This window comes from Mercenaria mercenaria, chromosome 11 (genome assembly GCF_021730395.1).
Source record: "Mercenaria mercenaria strain notata chromosome 11, MADL_Memer_1, whole genome shotgun sequence".
In the NCBI taxonomy this organism is placed as follows: domain Eukaryota; kingdom Metazoa; phylum Mollusca; class Bivalvia; order Venerida; family Veneridae; genus Mercenaria; species Mercenaria mercenaria.
The window spans coordinates 65,123,762-65,136,357 of NC_069371.1; the positions used below are offsets into that span (position 1 = coordinate 65,123,762).

Sequence of the window (12,596 nt, forward strand, 5' to 3'; positions counted from 1 at the left end):
GACCCAAGTTTGATGAAAATCCTTAAAGGGTTTTAGGAGATACAGAGTGAACACAAAATTGAAGGCTCAAACCTTAGACCGTAAGTTGTGACCCTTATCTTAAGTCTGCATGGCTGACTCATGAGTTCTGCACATCGTCTTGATGAGGTGATCACTTGACCCAGGTTTCATACGAATCCTTCAAGGGGATTAGGAGATACAGAGTGGACAAAAAATGAAAGACTTAAACCTTTAACCCTGCGTTGTGACCTTGACCTAACATGGCTGACTCGTAAGTTCTACACATCCTCTTGATGAGGTCATCATTTGACCCAAGTTTCATGAAAATCATTCAATGGGTTTAGGAGATACAAAGCAAACACAAAATAAAAGGCTCAAAACTTTGACCCTAAGTTGTGACCTTGACATTGATTGGCCATGGCTGACTCATAAGTTCTGCATATCATCTTGGTGATCCCTGGACCCAAGTTTTATAAAATTCTTTCAAGGGGTTTAGGAGATACAGAGCGGATACAAAATAGAAGGCTCAAACCTTTGACCCTGAGTCGTGACCTTGTCCTTGAGCCAATATGGCTGCTGACTGCACATCGTCTTCATGAGATGATCATTTGACCTAAGTTTCATGAAAGTCCTTCAAGGGGTTTAGGAAATATGGAGCGGACACAAAAGTGTTACAGACAGACGGATGGAAGGATGGCCAGAGACCATTCCTATAATCCCCTACCATTCGTGGCGAGGGATTAAAAATATGTATGTCAAAATGTTGTTTAACCCTAAGCCTACTGGCGGCAATTGTTTCTGCCTTTGCAACCAGTGCAGACCAAGATCAGCCTGCACATCTGTGCAGTCTCATCATGGTCTGCACTGTTCGCCATTCAGTCATTATCTTTTTTGGTAATCATCCCTTTTAACAGTTAATGGTACTGTCCAATTTGAAAGATGGACAAGTTCATTATAGAAATTTTGCAGGGAAAGGGTTGATTAAGTATCTTGAAATTTTAACTAACATAAATCGAAACCAATATCCAAATAATGAGATACGTCAGACTGACTCAGTACCTTGCCTTTTTGCCTGTTGTCTCCCTGTCAAAGTCAAAGGCCAAAAAATGCTTTTATTGAATTCTAGGTTATACGAATATGAAGTGAATGCATCTTCCAATAAGAGCACCGCCTTGCAGGTGCAGATGCTCATCTGATTTTTTTGTCTCTGTATAATAAAAAAATTGTCCTACCCATGTGTTTTTATAATATTTTTTTAAAGCGGCATGCCTCCAGATCGTTCGACAACAAAAAAAAAATTTTTTTTTAGATATCTTGAAATAAATACTATATTTTTTAAGAAGGCTTTAAAACTTAATTACTGACAAACTTTATTACGGAAACACATGAGAATTTGCTGTTTTTATTGCTTTTTACGATGAAAATCGAAAAGCATTTGTCACGCTTTTACTCCAGGTAAACTGTCTTGATTATAAATATCTATAGTTTGAAGTCATTATTCACTACTTCAGCTATAGTGATATTGGTTAGGACGACAGGAAAATGTCTTTATTGCCGCCGTGGTCCGGGGTTCGATTCCCGACGCGGTCATCTTTTTTTCTTGATTTGGAATTTTTAAAATATTTTAGAAACAAAAAATTCATATTCTTATGTTCATAATATAACAAAACTTCCATTTGAAAGAAAGATTATTTTTAGCCAAACCTGGAAGCATGCTGCTTTAAATCCAATACTTAAGCTAAAATTCTCCTTAAGTTTTATGTGACTAAACTGTCTGATACTGATCTTATTACACTGTTGGGTCTTGCATTTTATAGTAGATAGTAATCTGTATATGAGCCATGCCATGAGAAAACCAACATATTTGCTTTGCGACCACCATGGATCAAGACGCATCCGCGCAGTCTGGTCAGGACCCATGCTGTTCGCTAACAGAATCTCTAATTGCAGTAAGCTTTAAAAGCAAACAGCATTGATCCTGACCTTACTGCACGGATGCGCAGGCTGGTCTGGATCCATGCTGGTCGCAAACACACTATGTTAGTTTTCTCATGGTCTCATAACTAAAAATATGTAACTTGTAATATACAAGTACCTTATACACATTGAAATAAAATATGCGAAACAAGAGCATCGCAATATGGAGCAATATATGCCCAAGGTAAGACCTTTGAATTTAAGTGTGACATTGACCTTTAAGCGAGCCATCCAAAATATGCGCTCTGCACATCGTCTTGATGTGGTGATCATTTATGCCAAGTTTCTTTAAAATTGCAAGCAGTTCAAGAGTTACAGAGCAGGCACGAAACAGAGTCATTATGATATCTGACCCCTAAGTGTGACCTTAACCTTGAAGCAAGCCATCCGAAACATGTACTCTGCATGTTGTCTAAATGTGGTGAACATTTCTGTCAAGTTTCTTCGAAATCCTTCATAGTGTTCAAGAGTTATAGAGCGGACACGAAATTGCTATTGAAAGGGTAGACAGACTGAATGAAATTCGGATGGACAGACTAACACCTGCATCATAACATAAATACCTCCCTTCGGGCATATAATAACTAGAGCTATCACTAAAGGTGATGAATGTACCCCCCACATGCACTGACACAGTACATTGCAATTCGACGCACACAAGATTGCATAATTATGTGGACTGTATGTATATAGACTGTATGTGTACAGTATAGTAACAAAAAACAAAGTCCCATAACTATGCAGAATATTTATCTAAAAGAATGCACCATGCACAACTAGGGTTGGTACTGATCACTTGTGTGAAGTTTCATTAAATTGTGTGTAAGGGTTTGGTAGATTAGGCACGCACAAGATTGCATATGCAGACTGTATGTAGATAGTATGTTAACAAGAAACAAAGTCCCGTAACTCTGCAATTTTTGTTGCTGAAAGAACCTAACATGCCCCATGCACAACTACTGTTGTTACTGATCACTTGTGTGAAGTTTCATTAAATTGTGTCAAGGGGATGAGGAGAGATGGTGCGCACAAGATTGTGTCCATGTATATAGTAAAGTAACAAAAAAACCAATGTCCCATAACTCTGCAAATTTTTTTTTCTAAAAGAACCCAACATGCCTCATGCACAACTACTGTTGGTACTGATCACTTGTGTGAAGTTTCATTAAATTCTGTCAAGGATATGAGGAGAGATGGTGTGCACAAGATTGTGTCTATGTATATAGTGTAGTAACAAAAAAACAAAGTCCCATAACTCTGCAATTTTTTTTTCTAAAAGAACCTTACATGCCCCATGCACAACTACTGTTGGTACTGATCACTTGTGTGAAGTTTCATTAAATTCTGTCAAGGGGATAAGGAGAGATGGTGCGCACAAGATTGCGTCTATGGACAGACAGACAGACAACCTGAAACCAGTATACCCCCCCCCCCCCCCCTTTACAACTTTGTTGTCGGGGGGTACAAAAAGAGGTAGACAAGTTCTTGAATTCAAACACATATACAGAATTGTAATAAATGGAAATCATCTCTTTCAGAAAGCTGACAAGTGGATTAACATAGAATTCCAAGCAGTTTTAACTGATTCTATATGAAAAGTGATGCAATGATGAAACAGCTTTTAGGAAAGTTTTTCATAGACTCATGAAATGGTTTCATACTTACTTAGTTACAGGCGGGTACATTCTCAAAGTTTCATTAATAACTTGATCCAGATACGGCATTTCCATAACAACGTCATAACTGACTTCTGTGGCTTCCTGGAAACAAAACCCACAATTCACGTTCAATTAATCTAAATTAAACTTAAATAACAGAAAGCCACATGTTTTGTATGTATTCTGTGACCCCAGTGGGGCTCGATCCCACGACCCCTCGAACGCTAGAACTTGATAAATAGCTGTAAGGAACTTAATAACAAGAAATTTTACATTATGAAGAAAAGTTTACACATACAGTAAACAAACTACGCCTATCTCAGGTGCTGCATTTTTTCAAAACAAAAATCATGCCCCGGGTGTATAACCAATTTGAAAGATCTTTTTGGAGGTTTTAAGTTTAAAGGTGAAGGCCATATGAAGGTCAAGGTCATCTATAAATGTAAGTTTGTAGGCCTTGCCACAAGTATTTTTGAGTGCGAGTATGAACTAAATCAGATCATTTTTGTGAGCTGTAGAACCAAAAATGTTCTTTATTAAGGTTATAAGTTCAAAGGTGAAGGTCACATGAGGGTCAAGGTCATTTATAGATTGGTCAGTTTGAAGGTCTTGCCACAAGAATTGTTTAATGTGAGTTTAAAGTAAATGGGATCATTAATGTGGACTGTAGGCAATCTTGTTCATACATATGGATGAAGGTCCCCAGCAAACACCTGACGTCGAAACAACGCTGGATTTGGGTCGCGACGACAGCAACCTAAATACAACATTTGTTCAACGTCATATTCAATACATCTAGTCGACGTTAGATTTACATGTCTATATGACGTTGGATTCTGATTGGACTATAAAAGAATAAAATGTTGTTCTAACAACTATTTGGTGTAGAATTATTATTTATATAATATAGAATAATTGTTTGTTCTCACAAAGTCTTGAAAATGCGCATAAAACTGATAAAAATATTTCATTTGGATATTAAAAATCATATCTTTTTTCTTTTCTTTTTTTTACCGAAATTTCGTATCAAAGATGGTCTACTTTCATTATCAAAATAATAATAATGATAATAATAATGATAATAAATTTTACACAGGAAATCAATATGCATTGAACATGTACTCGTAAAAGTTTATAACCCGCAGGGTCTTCTCTTCTTGTTGTCTATTAGTCACGCATTCTCCAGATACACTCTGTTCATGTAATTTGGAGAGGTTAGATAGAGCCAGTTTCAAATACTGTACACAAAGGGATCTGCAACGTGAGTAAAATATTTTAAACTTAGGCTTACATTAATGGTTGCTGAGTTTTTGTTAAACAAGAGGACCATGATGGTCCTGAATCGCTCACCTCTTCCCACATGACCCAGTTTTGAGTATGACGCCGTTTTTTCTATAATTTGAAATAGTGACCTAGTTTTTGAGCTCATGTGACCCAGTTTTGAACTTGACCTAGATATTATTAAGACAAGAGGACCATGATGGTCCTGAATCGCTCACCTCTTCCCACATGACCCAGTTTTGAGTATGACGTCGTTTTTTCTATTATTTGACATAGTGACCTAGTTTTTGAGCTCATGTGACCCAGTTTTGAACATGACCTAGATATTATCAAGATAAAAATTCTGACCAATTTTCATGAAGATCCATTGAAAAATATGGTCTCTAGAGAGGTCACAAGGTTTTTCTATTATTTGACCTATTGACCTAGTTTTCGAAGGTACGTGACCCTGTTTTGAACTTTATCTAGATATCATCAAGGTGCACATTCTCACTAATTTTCATGAAGATCTCATGAAAAATATGGCCTCTAGAGAGGTCACAAGGTTTTTCTATTTTTATACCTACTGGCCTAGTTTTTGACCGCACGTGACCCAGTTTCGAAACTGACCTAGATATCATCAAGGTAAACATTCAGATCAATTTTCATGAAGATCCATTGAAAAATATGGCCTCTAGAGAGGTCAAAAGATTTTAATAATTTTAGACCTACTGACCTAGTTTTTGACCGCAGTTGACCCAGTTTCAAACTTGACCTAGATATCATCAAGATGAACATTCAGACCAACTTTCATACAGATCCCATGAAAAGTATGGCCTCTAGAGATGTCACAAGGTTTTTATATTACTTGACCTACTGACCTAGTTTTTAACGGCACGTGACCAAGTTTCAAACTTGACCTAGATATCATCAAGGAGAACATTCTAACCAATTTTCATAAAGATCCATTCAAGGGTATGGCCTCTAGAGAGGTCACAAGGTTTTTCTCTTTCAAGACCTACTGACCTAGTTTTTGATTGCAGTTGACCCAGTTTCAAACAGACCTATATATCATCAACATAAACATTCAGACCAACTTTCATACAGATCCCATGAAAAATATAGCCTCTAGAGAGGTCACAACGTTTTTCTATTATTTGACCTACTGACCCACTTTTTGATGGCACGTGACCTACTTTCGAACTTGACCTAGATATCATCAAGATGAACATTCTGACCAATTTTTATGAAGATCCATTCACAAGTATGGCCTCTAGAGAGGTCACAAGGTTTTTCTATTTTTAGACTTACTGACCTAGTTTTTGACCGTACGTGACCCACTTTAGACCTAGATATCATCAAGATGAACATTCAGACCAACTTTCAGACAGATCCCATGAAAAATATGACCTCTAGAGAGGTCACAAGGTTTTTCTATTATTTGACCTACTGGCCTAGTTTTTAATGGCACGTGACCCACTTTCGAACTTGACCTAGATAACATCAAGGTGAACATTCTCACCAATTTTCATGAAGCTCTCATGAAACATATGGCCTCTAGAGAGGTCACAAGGTTTTTCTATTTTTAGACCTACTGACCTAGTTTTTTACCGCAGTTGACCCAGTTTCAAACTTGACCTAGATATCATCAGGATGAACATTCAGACCAACTTTCAGACAGATCCCATGAAAAATATGACCTCTAGAGAGGTCACAAGGTTTTTCTATTATTTGACCTACTGGCCTAGTTTTTAATGGCACGTGACCCACTTTCGAACTTGACCTAGATATCATCAAGGTGAACATTCTGACCAATTTTCATGAAGCTCTCATGAAACATATGGCCTCTAGAGAGGTCACAAGGTTTTTCTATTTTTAGACCTACTGACCTAGTTTTTTACCGCAGTTGACCCAGTTTCAAACTTGACCTAGATATCATCAAGATGAACATTCAGACCAACTTTCATACAGTTCCCATGAAAAATATGGCCTTTAGAGAGGTCACAAGGTTTTTATATTATTTGACCTACTGACCTAGTTTTTGAAGGCACGTGACCCAGTTTCGAACTTGACCTAGATATCATCAAGGTGAATGTTCTGACCAATTTTCATGAAGATCTTTTGAAATATATGGCCTCTAGAGAGGTCACAAGGTTTTTCTATTTTTAGACATACTGACCTAGTTTTTAACGGCACGTGACCCAGTTTCGAACTTGACCTAGATATCATCAAGATGAACATTCTGACCAACTTTCATAAAGATCCCACAAAAAATGTGACCTCTAGAGTGGTCACAAGCAAAAGTTTACGGACGCACGGACGGACGGACGCACGGACGGACGACGGACGCTGCATGATCACAAAAGCTCACCTTGTCACTATGTGACAGGTGAACTAATAAAAATTCTGACCAATTTTCATGAAGATCCATTGAAAAATATGGTCTCTAGAGAGGTCACAAGGTTTTTCTATTATTTGACCTATTGACCTAGTTTTCGAAGCCACGTGACCCTGTTTTGAACTTTACCTAGATATCATCAAGGTGAAAATTCAGATCAATTTTCATGAAGATCCATTGAAAAATATGGCCTCTAGAGAGGTCAAAAGATTTTAATAATTTTAGACCTACTGACCTAGTTTTTGACCGCAGTTGACCCAGTTTCAAACTTGACCTAGATATCATCAAGATGAACATTCAGACCAACTTTCATACAGATCCCATGAAAAGTATGGCCTCTAGAGAGGTCACAAGGTTTTTTTTATTAATTTACCTACTGACCTAGTTTTTTAAGGCACGTGACCCAGTTTCAAACTAGACCTAGATATCATTAAGGTGAACATTCTGACCAACTTTTATGCAGATCCATTCATAAGTATGGCCTCTAAAGAGGTCACAAGGTTTTTCTATTTTAAGACCTACTGACCTACTTTTTGACCGCACATGACCCTGTTACTAACTTAACCTAGACATCATCAAGATGAACATTCAGACCAATTTTCATACAGATCCCATGAAAAATATGGCTTTTAGAGAGGTCACAAGGTTTTTCTATTATTTGACCTACTGACCTAGTTTTTGATGGCTCATGTGACCCACTTTCGAACTTGACCTAGATATCATCAAGATGAACATTCAGACCAACTTTCATACAGATACCATGAAAAATATGGCCTCTAGGGAGGTCACAAGGTTTTTCTATTATTTGACCTACTGACCTAGTTTTTGAAGGCACGTGACCCAGTTTCAAACCTGACCTAGATATTATCAAGGTGAACATTCTGATCAATTTTCATGAAGATCTCATGAAATATATGGCCTCCAGAGAGGTAACAAGGTTTTTCTATTTTTAGACCTACTGACCTAGTTTTTGACCGCACGTGACCCAGTTTCGAACTTGACCTAGATATCATCAAGATGAACATTCAGACCAACTTTCATACAGATCCCATGAAAAATATGGCCTTTAGAGAGGTCACAAGGTTTTTCTATTATTTGACCTACTGACCTAGTTTTTGAGGCACCTGACCCAGTTTCAAACTTGATCTAGATATCATCAAGGTGAACATTCTGACCAATTTTTATGGACATCCATTCATAAGTATGGCCTCTAGAGAGGTCACAAGGTTTTTTCTATTTTTAGACTTACTGACCTAGTTTTTGACCGCACATGACCCTGTTTCGAACTTGACCTAGATATCATCAAGATGTACATTCAGGCCAATTTTCATACAGATCACATGGAGAATATGGCCTTTAGAAAGGTCATAAGGTTTTTCTATTATTTGACCTACTGACCTAGTTTTAGATGGCACATGACCCACTTTCAAACTTGACCTAGATATCATCAAGATGAACATTCAGACCAACTTTCATACATATCCCAAGAAAATTTAGGCCTCTAGAGAGGTCACAAGGTTTTTCTATTATTTGACCTACTGACCTAGTTTTTGAAAGCACGTGACCCACTTTCGAACTTGACCTAGATATAATCAAGATGAACATTCTGACCAATTTTCATGAAGATCTTGTGAATATATGGCCTCTAGAGAGGTCACAAGGTTTTTCTATATTTAGACCTACTGACCTAGTTTTTGACGGCAGGTGACATTGTTTCGAACTTGACCTAGATATCATCAAGATGAACATTCTGACCAACTTTCATAAAGATCCCATGAAAAATGTGACCTCTAGAGTGGTCACAAGCAAAGGTTTACGGACAGACGCACGCACGCACGGACGGACGGACCACGGACGACGGACATCGCGCGGTCACAAAAGCTCACCTTGAATGTCCTTTTGTGACAGGTGAGCTAAAAAAAAACAACATTTATTTTTTTAGAACTGCATTTAACCAAAGTTTTAAACTTTTTGCGAGGTCAGAGAAGATATCTGGATCTTAGATATATATTTGTTTTGCATGAAGTGATCATGATTCTAGCTCTTACGAAGTAAAATTTTCGCTTTTTAATTTCGATTTAGTGGACTTGAAAACTTCATATTTTATTTATTTCAAGTGGATGATTTAGCTGTGTTGAAGAGGCATGCATAACTGACTACAATTTATCTTTTGGACTTATTTATGTTCATTGTCGCAGTATGAAATAAAGATTAGAAGATAAATATAATTGTGTTGATTAAATGTTGGGTCACAAGTAAAATTCCAACGTTTAAATGACTAAAATAGTAAATTAAGGGTAGAATGCAGTCGTAAACACGTTTGGTTAAGGTTGAATTGTGGTTGGGTAAGGCTGCATCATGGTTGAATACTGGTTGGATTCTCGACGTTGTATCGACGTCGTATTATGACGTCTAAAAAACTTTAAAATCCAACTATAATCAGAGGTTGATCCGACGTCGGGGTCCAATGTCGGTACAAAGTCAATACAACGTCTTTTGTTTGCTGGGTCAAGGCGACCTTTATATAAGTCAGTTTATAGACCTGCTACAAGGATTGCTGTGTGTGAATATGAACTTAATTGGATCATTTATGTGGGCTGTAGAACCAAGAATGCTGTTTATTAAGGTTAAAAATTTGAAGGTGAAGGTCAAATGAGTGTAAAGGTCATTTAGGTATAGGTCACTTTGAAGGTATTGCAACAAGGATTGTTGAGTGTGAGTATGGACGAAATCTGGTCATTAATGTGGACTGATTCATAAAGACGGACAAACAGACAGTTCAATCGCTATTTATGTGGGGGCATAAACAAATCTTGTATTTACAACAGCTTATAAAACTGCAGCCAAAATGAAACTATCAACCAATGAAAAAGTAAAAATGGATTCACAGGCCGAATATTAAAACTTTGCCTGCTATAATTTTGCTTGGTTGCAATCTCTGACTGCAAGGAATCTTTTTATTGATTTATCTAACTTACAGCTGGGACATGTTCATCTATTTCATCCTGAAGTTTCTTCTGAACATCAGGGTGTGTTGCCAGCACGTAGGACAGGTACGTCATCAATAAAGCTGTTGTTTCATAGCCCGCAACAAAACCAATTATTCCCTGGCCTAATAGCTCATCTAATGAAAGCTCTGGAAATAAGAAATAACAAATAGTACAAAAAACAAGAGGGCCTACAGGCCCTATATCATCACCATGACTTAGTTCTTAGCCTAGATAACCTACCATGATATCTTATATCTTACATGTTTTATGTAAATCAGGTAGATCATTAACTGTGTTTCAATGACTTGACCCAATGACATAGTTTTTGACCTCAGGTGCCCCACTTTTGAACTTGACCTAGATTCCAACCAGAATAACATTCTGACAAAGATTTGACAATCAAGTTGAAAAATTGGCCTCTACAGTGTTATCAAAGTGTTTCTATGATTTACCCTAATGTCCTAATTTTTTCCCCAAATGACCGAGTCACATATTTATCCTAGATTTTAACCTGACAAGCATTCCAGCCAACTCTTGTGAAGATCAAACAGAAGATGTGGCCTTTTTAGAGTTGACAATGTCCTCCTATATTTTGACTTAGTGACAAAATTTTATGCTCATCGCATATATAATGTGGCCTTTAGTGTTAACAAGATCTTTCTATGATTTAACCTAGTGACCTAGTTTTTACCTTCTGGTAACCCAGTTTTGAATATCACTGACATACATTCTAACAGTTTCATAAAGATGAGGTACAAAATGTGACCACTAAAAAGTTAACAATGTTTTCCTAGTAATGCACCTAGTGACCTCGTTTTTTGACCCCAGATGATCCATCAACGATCTTATCCTAGATTTTATCAAGGGTAATGTTCTGACCAAGTTTCATAACTAGAACTGTCACAGGAGTGACTCATATCCCCACCATACGGTCTTGTCACAGCAGAATGGCAACCATAAGGAATCTTAAAAATACTTTGGAGTACTTCATCCTGGGCTTCCACATAAAAGTAATACTAGTATAATACTAGTATAGTAATACTAGTAAATATATTAAATCTCTAATATTAGAGATACACTAAAAGTGAATACAAAGTAGTGTCTTACCGACCCATGTTACCACGGAAAAATGTTTTTACTTTTTACATAGGACTTATAATAAAAAATTTAAAAAAACACCTAAAATATTGAAAATCTAAAATAGGATTTCTAAAAATAGACTAATTCCTGGAATTTAAGGGGAAGAAACTCAGTACAAAGGTTAAAAAAAGGTTACTTCCCTTTGGCTCTAAGCCAATCAGAATGAGATATAGTGAAAATACATCAAAATTAACCTTAAATTCTAGGTAAAAGGGGACACAATTCAAGAAAAATAGTGTCAGAGTTATGCACCTTGTGTCACATGATGTGAGTGATGAGGTGGAACATCTATTTTAAGTCTGAATCAAATCCATTCAGTAGTAATTGAGATATAGTGAAAATACATCAAAATTTACCTTAAATTCAAAGTAAAAAGGGGCATAATTCATGAAAAATTGGTGTCAGAGTTATGCACCTTGTGTCACATGATGTGGGTGATGAGGTGGAACATCTATTTTAAGTTTGAATCAAAACCATTTTGTAATAATTGAGATATAGTGAAAATACATCAAAATCAACCTTAAATTTAAAGTAAAAGGGGACATAATTCATAAAAAATTTATGTCAGAGTTAAGCACCTTATGTCACATCATCTGAGTGAAGAGGTGGAACAACTATTTTAAGTTTGAATCAAATCCATTTAGTAATAACTGAGATATAATGAAAATACAACAAAATTAACCTTAAATTCTAAGTAAAAGGGGACATAATTCATGAAAACTTGGTGTCAGAGTTATGCACCTTGTGTCACATGATGTGGGCACATGATGTGGGTGATGAGGAGGAACATCTATTTTAAGTTTGAATCAAATCCATTCAGTAGTAACTGAGATAAAGTGAAAATACATCAAAATCAACCCTAAATTCTAAGTAAAAAGGGGCATAATTCATAAAAAAATGGTGTCAGAGTTATGCACCTTATGTCACATAATGTGGGTGATGAGGTGGAACATCTGTTTTAAGTTTGAATCAAATCCATTTAGTAATAACTGAGATATAGTGAAAATACAACAAAATTAACCTTAAATTCTAAGTAAAAGGGGACATAATTCATGAAAACTTGGTGTCAAGAGTTATGCACCTTGTGTCACATGATGTGGGTGATAAGGTGGAACATGTATTTTAAGTTTGAATCAAATTCATTTGGTAATAACTGAGATAATAGATTTCGGG

General features: G+C 36.6%; 1 protein-coding gene across 5 annotated transcripts in view; it reads right to left on the reverse strand.

The window, feature by feature from the left end:
- Window positions 1-12,596, reverse strand: part of LOC123531219 (cytochrome P450 3A2-like) — a 55,071-nt gene that overhangs the window by 10,896 nt on the left and 31,579 nt on the right. For all 5 annotated transcript variants that reach the window (XM_053517600.1, XM_053517596.1, XM_045312014.2 and 2 more), the window contains 2 exons: window positions 10,272-10,429; window positions 3,643-3,737 (listed from right to left, as the gene is read on the reverse strand). In XM_053517600.1, the coding sequence (XP_053373575.1) occupies window positions 3,643-3,737; window positions 10,272-10,429 (253 nt within the window). The remainder of the gene's footprint in view (window positions 1-3,642; window positions 3,738-10,271; window positions 10,430-12,596) is intronic.